A 10,130-nucleotide genomic window follows, 5' to 3' on the forward strand; every position below is an offset into this window, starting at 1 on the left:
TTAAAAGAAAATCAGTTTATCTTGCAATCTCTTGTGAGTCCCAGATATATTTAATCAGTAACTGACTTGAGTTTATGGGCTTTTTTCTTTATATTTAGATTGTTGGAATTATTACAAGACACAACTTGACTCATGAATTCCTCCAAGCTCGTCTGAGGCAGCATTATATGACCTCTTGATTTCCGTGAGTTGTACGTACTGGAGCAGGCGCTTGGTGCACACCTTCCTTATAGGGTAGTGCTGCTGTTTTCCAAAGAACGCACTTGGGTACAGCCATCTAAAAGATTGGTTCTGAAAGCCAGGCTGCTATAACATTTCCTCCCTTCCTTGGCTCTGCGTGCATTTCAATATTTTTTTTCTTCTGCTGCTAAATATTGGAGAAGGTTACCTACAGCATGAGAACAAAGTCGGCATCCTCGCTCAAAGGGCTTTATCATCCTCCAAGTGGAGTTCATTTGCTATTCCTTCTGTACGTTTGTATAACGTCCCCTCTCTGATGCTCCGTCAGTCCATCTCTTTGGAAGTAGTACACCTTGTGCTCTTCAAAGAGGTCTCTCACGTCCATTCAGAAATGGGTTGTTCTGCTTCAGTTGCTGGTATTGACTTTGAATAGAAGATCCTAGAGGATTTAGCAAGCTTTACAAATAAGAGTGTTCCTTAACTCCTGGGTGATTTTAAACCTTTTACAATTGTCAGTATTTAGCTGAAAGGAAGTGTTCTTAAAAGAAGTGCCGACATTTTGTCCTTGATAGATTTTACTCTGATCAAAAGCAAAATCTTTATTAAAATGTGTCGGCCTAATAGCCTGTGAAATGTCCTGTTCTTATGGTAGCGGGCATGAAAAGAAGGAAAGGGCTACTGAGCACTTTCAGATGCGCTATACTCCCATAGGTATAACGTATGCATTTATACACATTTTATAAGAGGCTTAAACACAAGCAAAAAAAGCAGTTTAAAATGAGACAAAATAGTATTTACCGTTTTGGCTGCCAGACCGGGCTACAGCATTAATCTTAGTCTGAAAATACCCGAAAACCTTAACCTAAAATACTGTGATGTGTGAGGTTCACTGAGCTCCACCTTAACATAAGCATAACCAAGAGCAAGAAGTAATTTACTAATTGGCATTATTCACATTTACGTCGGCTGCCCTTTGCTAACATTCCGCTTTGTGACCGCACCTCGATTTGTGGAGGAATCTGTGATCATTTTGATGCATTGCTTATTCTAATGCACTTTATAGGGTACATAGTGAAGTTGCATTCATTTTGAGTGTTTTGTTTTGAAGATCAGTTTGGTTGTGAATATTAATTTTGAGTTTAGAAGTTCATTATAGATGAAGCCAGTGCTGGGAGATTCCACTTGTCCTGGACTGAAAGGAAATTAATCTAGACAAGTAAGAACTCAGGCTTGTGCCTATAATTATTGAGTAGACTTAGTAGCCTTTTCTGTTTCCTCATTGTAACTTTTCCCCCTGGCTGATCATTTTTCATCCCTATAATTAGCTTGTAAACAAAGACCATTACATAAGAAATCTCAAAGGCCACAAATTATTCTTACAAACATTTTAATCCACAAAAAACATCACTAGTCTCTAAATAACATATAGGGCAAAGCTTTAGGCCACCCCTTAGAGGAACACACAACGCTTGTTTAACCAATGTAAATTAACAGTCACTTGACGTATACAGCCTTTGCAGACTGCCCCCTTAGTTCAGTTTTTTTGACAGACTTTTATTTTAGCCAATCAGTGCTCTCTCATAAGTAACTCCACAGGCGTGAGCACAATGTAAACTATATGGCACACATGAGCTAACTCCCTCTAGCTGTAAAAACCTGTCAAATGCATTGAGATAAGAGGTGGCCTCCAAATGCTTAGAAATTAGTATATGAGCCTACCTAGGTTTAGCTTTCAACAAAGAATACCAAAAGAACAAAGCAAATTTTATGATAAAAGTGAATTGGAAAGTTATTTAAATTTGCATGCCCTATCTGAATCATGAAATTTATTTTTGACTAGATTGTCCCTTTAAGTTGCATTATCACTGTTAGAACGCAAACCTGTTATGCTTTCCTTCACATTGCCCCTAACTTGCCACACTGTGAGTGAGCTACAGTCTGTTGGGCAGGCAGAACAGCATCTGCGTAATGCCCAACTACCCCAACTTAAAAAAAGAAAGAAATAACATCAGTAGGAGTGTCTTTTAATTATTTAAAGAAAACTTGTGTGCGCATTAATGCTTTAACTTACACATTCATTTAAAAACATTACTAAATATTTAGTGGCCAAACCACGGATTTCACCTTTTTATTTTTAAATACATTTTCATCTAGCAAGGGACAACAGTCACTTACTATTAGTGTATTGCTTCATTTCTACCTGCTTTAGAAAAAAAACAAATTAAAATGTTTTGTCTGCAAGAAATAAGTATATTGGATCTATAAAAATATCCAAATATGCAGATGTTCAATGTCAGGACATTATTGTCTTTAATCTGTATTCATATTACAGCTCACTCTATATTACATTAAACATGAAATAACTGCTGGCTAGAAAGATTAGCCTGAGAATAATATGCATATATATTTTTTACAAATATTACTGTTTTAAATATTGAAAAAAATAACTAAGTTTTTTAGTGCCCATAAAGCAGCGCGCTCTGCCATGTTGTAACCTAGGTTTCCTCTGCTGAAGCCAGTTAGGATCAGTTATAAATGGGTCACATGGTATATAGCATTGTTATTTCTGGCATGTGCACATCCACTTTTAACAGCAAAACCCACAATTTTCAGAGCTAAATAACAGGAAAAATAATTAAGTTTATTGCTAAACTGTCCCGAGGCTTTTTGTATAATACTGTTAAGTGGTTTGTTTTTTTTTATGTCTCTAATAACAGAATTTTAGCCACACAATTCATCCTAAGTGTCCTCTTCTTTTGTTATAAAGGACTTGCTTATGCTTTCTCAGCAACAATAATTTATACACTACTAACTTAACAGGAACACAAGCTATTGCTATTCTTGTCTGTAACATTCCTTTAATTATAATTTGCACTCTTTATAACTTAATTGTGTAAGTTATGGATATTTTTGTTTGTTTTTGTTATACAAAAATTGTGTAGATTTATATATTTTTTTTTTGTATGTATTTAATTTTACTTGCGTCCTCATTCCTCAGTATTGTCATTACTTGTCCAAATTAAAAAATAAAACAATGACGGTCTCATGTGGTTTTTGTTTTTATTTGCTAGAAAGACATTGGACTGACCTTGCTAGGTGGAATCAGACTGAGATACTTCAGGAAAGTCTCCTCTGGGAAAAGCACAATTGGGCTAAAAGAAGCTGCTTGCAGGTGGCAACCGGGTGATATAACAAGCCACTGAGCTGTTTGTTCCTGGCAGAGCACTTCTGTTTCTATTTGTATTTGAGATTATATCTTGTCAGTATTGTGAGGTCCCTGAAATAATTTTTTAATGGAAAATGCTTGAGCAAAGTTTATCTCACTTTGCTGGTCTCTGTATGTGAAGTAAGGACACCTACAGTACAATTTAATGATCATGGTTTCTCTCCATGCCGGCTCATTTCTAATGATCAGACCCTTAGAGAAAGCAGAAACTATTCTATGTGTAACTCTCTAGTCTTTTCCTGTAGTGTTTTAAGTTTCAGCTTGGAGAAGGCAGTTTCTTTGAAGCTCTGTTCTGTTTTGGTTCCCATCAGCTCATATGGTTCTGTCTAACCTCTGTTCCTTTTCATGTGAATTATAACAGCCTTACCTTCTTGGTGCCTGCCTGGCGCGTTCTGTACTAAAGCATGTCCCTTCTCTAGCAGGTGCACCTCACTCCTCTAACAGTGAGTACAGTGGTCTTCCACACGCTTCTCCTGGACATCTAGGACCTGGGATAAGGTTTGAGCACCTCTTGTACACTCTTCTTTAGGGAGCCATTTTCTTCAATCTGCTGCTTGCTCTCTTTAGTGGTTAAACATAATTTACTCTGTAGGCTGCCCCTTCAGCAGTAGGACACCTATTTGTTTTTTTCTAGTTCTCACCCTGAGCCATCACCATTTCACAAATGCTAGGATTGACCTTCACTTTAATATTTTCTCTACTAGCTGTTCCCATTAGAAATAATGGTAACACATCTGAATCCAATATTTATCCAAAACGAATGCCAAAAATTCAACCGAACGTTTGAAAAAAAAAAAAATAATCCGAAACTAAGCTTTCGAGGAAACAAATGTTTCGCCCGTGCATGTTTCAACCTAGCCATAGGCCATAGGCTATAGGCATTAGCAAGAAGTCATAAAAAAAGAATAAACAAGGTCCTGGAGTGATGAATTAATAGAGGTAGTCCTTTATTTGATATTAAAAAGTCACAATATACAGAAAGCACACATTGGTAGGCTGTGGCTGTGAGAACTGCTGACGCGTTTGGGCAGTTATGCCATAGTCATAGTAAGAAGTGCCTATCAGACAATGAGCATTAGCAGGAATTACATATCAGACAATGATCATTAGCAGGAAGTGCCTATCGGGCAATGAACATTAGCAGGAAGTGCCTATCGGGCAATGAACATTAGCAGGAAGTGCCTATCGGGCAATGAACATTAGCAGGAAGTGCCTATCAGACAATGAACATTAGCAGGAAGTGCCTATCAGACAATGAACATTAGCAGGAAGTGCCTATCAGACAATGAGCATTAGCAGGAAGTGCCTATCAGACAATGAGCATTAGCAAGAGGTGATTATCAGACAATGAGCATTAGCAGGAAGTGCCTATCAGACAATGAGCATTAGTAGTAACTGCTTATCAAACAATGACCATTAGCAGGACTTACCTTTCAGCCAATGTGCATTAGTAGAAATTACCTATTGGCCAATGAGCATAAGTAGAATTTACTGTAGCAGCCAACACTTTAAATACCTTGAATCTGTATGCTTGTACCTTTTATTTCACAAAGCTTGCACTCTTTGTAGGACACTGATAAAGGAAGAGGACTAAAAACAACAAAATGTTAGGAATACATGGTTAAAGACCTGCCAGTATCTGCTGTATCCTTTTGGTCAAACTTTTTCTCCACAACAATCTCAACAAGTAAAAGCAGCTCTTTCAAATGTCAAAATTCAGGTAAAGAAGCTGTTTATGAATAATTTGAAACAATCCAACAAGTAAAATGAGCCATTGTAAACAATTAAAGTGCAGACAATTTTACATTACACTTTCACTTTAAATAGCTGTAGGTGGTGTCAAATCATAATAACTATTGTATCATCATATATATTACAAATCAAAAGTCCACAATCCACAAGGTGAAAAAGTTTACAAGTGAAGGTAAATCTTACATGGCCACACAAAACCAAAGAAACATCCTATGCCTTTCGTGATTCCTGATGAAGTGCCCTACAGGCACGAAAGGCGTAGGATGTTTTTTTTTGCCATGTATGATTTACCTTCACTTTGCACAATTGTAGTGGGAGCCTTGGATACTCCCACTGCTTTCCGCCCAGTGCCGTAGAGAAACTATACAGCAAATGTCCTCAATTGTGATCACCTGATCCAACCGAGTGAAGCTCCAAGTTTCAAGCCGGGTTGTTTTTGGACATCTTTCCGCACACTTTTGTAGAGCTCAGACATCACCGTACATATGGCTTATGTTTTGGACAAGCTGCAAGCCACCTCATACTTTTGCTTCGGTATACGCCTAAGGACACCAAGGTATGAACTTAACTCTTTGCTGCCTGATCTGTCTGTGATTCCCAGCAGGCTATACTTGTTATAGCTTTACAATATGTGCAGCCCATCCTTTTTTCTTCTTTCCTCATTTCTCTTCCTCTTTATTCCGTTCCTTCCACAATGATATTGGTGTTGAACTTTTTTATATAAAATAAATGAGTCTAAAAATAATTTCATGGAATGTAGGTGGAGTAACATCCCCTATTAAGAGGAAAACAATACTAAAACACATTAAACATTTACATGCTGATATATTAAATATTTACATTGTGCAACGTCTATGGCCCTAATAATAGAGGCATAGCTTTTTGGGATAAAATACAGAACAGAATAATTGCCATCTTAAATACTAATATTATACTAGGTGGGGATTTTAATATTGCTCCTCTGGCCAACTTAGACAGACTGGGAAAATCAGTAGATAAGAGGGCAAACTCTAGGGAGACTAAATTGTATAAACATTTACTTAAACAAATGAATGTTAGACATCTGGAGGCTGAAAAATCCAAATAATAGAGAATACACGTGCTTATCCAAAGCTCATAAAACACATTCACGAAAAGATAATTTCTTCTGTTATGTGTGATCAGTCCACGGGTCATCATTACTTCTGGGATATAACTCCTCCCCAACAGGAAATGCAAGAGGATTCACCCAGCAGAGCTGCATATAGCTCCTCCCCTCTACGTCAGTCCCAGTCATTCTCTTGCACCCAACGACTAGATAGGATGTGTGAGAGGACTATGGTGATTATACTTAGTTTTTATGACTTCAATCAAAAGTTTGTTATTTTACAATAGCACCGGAGCGTGTTATTACTTCTCTGGCAGAGTTTGAGGAAGAATCTGCCAGAGTTTTTTACTATGATTTTAACCGGAGTAGTTAAGATCATATTGCTGTTCTCGGCCATCTGAGGGAGGTAAAAGCTTCAGATCAGGGGACAGCGGGCAGATGAATCTGCATTGAGGTATGTAGCAGTTTTTATTTTCTGAATGGAATTGATGAGAAAATCCTGCCATACCGTTATAATGACATGTATGTATACACTTCAGTATTCTGGGGATGGTATTTCACCGGAACTACTCTGTTAAAAGTCACTAATCCTTTTAATTATTTATCATGTTAAACGTTTTTGCTGGAATGTAGAATCGTTTACATTGCTGAGGTACTGAGTGAATAAATATTTGGGCATTATTTTCCACTTGGCAGTTGTTTGCTTTTAATGTGACAGTTTCGTTTCTCTTCACTGCTGTGTGTGAGGGGGAGGGGCCGTTTTTGGCGCTCTTTGCTACGCATCAAAAAATTCCAGTCAGTTACTCTTATATTTCCTGCATGATCCGGTTCATCTCTGACAGATCTCAGGGGTCTTCAAACTTCTTTGGAGGGAGGTAGATTCTCTCAGCAGAGCTGTGAGAATTTTATATTGACTGTGAATAAAAACGTTGCTCTGTAATTTTTATGTCAAATTTAATTATTGTTATTTTACTAATGGGAACAAACCTTTGCTAAAAGTTGTGTTGTTTTAAAGTTTGATGCTATAACTGTTTTTTCAGTTCATTATTTCAACTGTCATTTAATCGTTTAGTACCTCTTTGAGGCACAGTACGTTTTTGCTAAAAAAGATTATAACCAAGTTGCAAGTTTATTGCTAGTGTGTTAAACATGTCTGACTCAGAGGAAGATATCTGTGTCATTTGTTCCAATGCCAAGGTGGAGCCCAATAGAAATTTATGTACTAACTGTATTGATGCTACTTTAAATAAAAGTCAATCTGTACAATGTGAACAAATTTCACCAAACAGCGAGGGGAGAGTTATGCCGACTAACTCGCCTCACGCGGCAGTACCTGCATCTCCCGCCCGGGAGGTGCGTGATATTATGGCGCCTAGTACATCTGGGCGGCCATTACAGATAACATTACAAGATATGGCTACTGTTATGACTGAAGTTTTGTCTAAATTACCAGAACTAAGAGGCAAGCGTGATCACTCTGGGGTGAGAACAGAGTGCGCTGACAATACTAGGGCCATGTCTGATACTGCGTCACAGCTTGCAGAGCATGAGGACGGAGAGCTTCATTCTGTGGGTGACGGTTCTGATCCAAACAGATTGGATTCAGATATTTCAAATTTTAAATTTAAATTGGAGAACCTCCGTGTATTACTAGGGGAGGTCTTAGCAGCTCTCAATGATTGTAACACCGTTGCAATACCAGAGAAACTGTGTAGGTTGGATAAATACTTTGCGGTACCGGCGAGTACTGACGTTTTTCCTATACCTAAGAGACTAACTGAAATTGTTACTAAGGAGTGGGATAGACCCGGTGTGCCGTTCTCACCCCCTCCAATATTTAGAAAGATGTTTCCAATAGACGCCACCACTCGGGACTTATGGCAAACGGTCCCTAAGGTGGAGGGAGCAGTTTCTACTTTAGCTAAGCGTACCACTATCCCGGTGGAGGATAGCTGTGCTTTTTCAGATCCAATGGATAAAAAATTAGAGGGTTACCTTAAGAAAATGTTTGTTCAACAAGGTTTTATATTGCAACCCCTTGCATGTATCGCGCCGATTACGGCTGCGGCAGCATTTTGGATTGAGGCTCTGGAAGAGAACCTTAGTTCATCTACGCTAGACGACATTACGGACAGGCTTAGAGTCCTTAAACTAGCTAATTCATTCATCTCGGAGGCCGTAGTACATTTAACCAAGCTTACGGCTAAGAACTCAGGATTCGCCATACAGGCACGTAGGGCGCTGTGGCTAAAATCCTGGTCAGCTGATGTTACTTCTAAGTCCAAATTACTTAATATACCTTTCAAGGGGCAGTCTTTATTTGGGCCCGGTTTGAAAGAAATTATCGCTGACATTACAGGAGGTAAGGGCCACGCCCTACCTCAAGACAAAGCCAAAGCTAAGGCTAGACAGTCTAATTTTCGTCCCTTTCGGAATTTCAAAACAGGAGCAGCATCAACCTCCACTGCACCAAAACAGGAAGGAGCTGTTGCTCGTTACAGGCAAGGCTGGAAGCCTAACCAGTCCTGGAACAAGAGCAAGCAGGCCAGGAAACCTGCTGCTGCCCCAAAGACAGCATGAACCGAAAGCCCCCGATCCGGGACCGGATCTAGTGGGGGGCAGACTTTCTCTCTTCGCCCAGGCCTGGGCAAGAGATGTTCAGGATCCCTGGGCACTAGAGATCATATCTCAGGGATACCTTCTAGACTTCAAATTATCTCCCCCAAGAGGGAGATTTCATCTGTCAAGGTTGTCAACAAACCAGATAAAGAAAGAAGCGTTTCTACGCTGTGTACAAGATCTGTTATTAATGGGTGTGATCCATCCGGTTCCGCGGTCGGAACAAGGACAAGGGTTCTACTCAAACCTGTTTGTGGTTCCCAAAAAAGAGGGAACTTTCAGGCCAATCTTAGATTTAAAGGTTCTAAACAAATTCCTAAGAGTTCCATCGTTCAAAATGGAAACTATTCGGACAATCTTACCCATGATCCAAAAGGGTCAGTACATGACCACAGTGGATTTAAAAGATGCTTACCTTCACATACCGATCCACAAAGATCATCACCGGTATCTAAGGTTTGCCTTCTTAGACAGGCACTACCAGTTTGTAGCTCTTCCATTCGGATTGGCTACGGCTCCAAGAATCTTCACAAAAGTTCTGGGTGCCCTTCTGGCGGTACTAAGACCGCGAGGGATTTCGGTAGCTCCGTACCTAGACGACATTCTAATACAAGCTTCAAGCTTTCAAACTGCCAAGTCTCATACAGAGCTAGTTCTGGCATTTCTAAGGTCGCATGGATGGAAAGTGAACGAAAAGAAGAGTTCTCTTTTTCCTCTCACAAGAGTTCCATTCTTGGGGACTCTTATAGATTCTGTAGAAATGAAGATTTACCTGACAGAAGACAGGTTAACAAAGCTTCAAAATGCATGCCGTGTCCTTCATTCCATTCAACACCCGTCAGTAGCTCAATGCATGGAGGTGATCGGCTTAATGGTAGCGGCAATGGACATAGTACCTTTTGCACGCCTACACCTCAGACCGCTGCAATTGTGCATGCTAAGTCAGTGGAATGGGGATTACTCAGATTTGTCCCCTACTCTGAATCTGAATCAAGAGACCAGAAATTCTCTTCTATGGTGGCTTTATCGGCCACACCTGTCCAGGGGGATGCCATTCAGCAGGCCAGACTGGACAATTGTAACAGACGCCAGCCTACTAGGTTGGGGCGCTGTCTGGAATTCTCTGAAGGCTCAGGGACTATGGAATCAGGAGGAGAGTCTCCTTCCAATAAACATTCTGGAATTGAGAGCAGTTCTCAATGCCCTTCTGGCTTGGCCCCAATTAACAACTCGGGGGTTCATCAGGTTTCAGTCGGACAACATCAC

At 39.7% G+C, this 10,130-nt stretch overlaps 1 protein-coding gene across 1 annotated transcript in view; it reads left to right on the forward strand.

Annotated features, from left to right (window-relative positions):
- Positions 1-3,223, forward strand: part of CLCN6 (chloride voltage-gated channel 6) — a 174,404-nt gene extending 171,181 nt beyond the window's left edge. The window contains exon 23 of the mRNA XM_053691466.1: positions 99-3,223. Within this exon, the coding sequence (XP_053547441.1) occupies positions 99-179 (81 nt within the window). The 3' untranslated portion in view covers positions 180-3,223. The remainder of the gene's footprint in view (positions 1-98) is intronic.
- Positions 3,224-10,130: the final 6,907 nt, after the last annotated feature.

This window comes from Bombina bombina, chromosome 8 (genome assembly GCF_027579735.1).
Source record: "Bombina bombina isolate aBomBom1 chromosome 8, aBomBom1.pri, whole genome shotgun sequence".
NCBI classification, from domain to species: domain Eukaryota; kingdom Metazoa; phylum Chordata; class Amphibia; order Anura; family Bombinatoridae; genus Bombina; species Bombina bombina.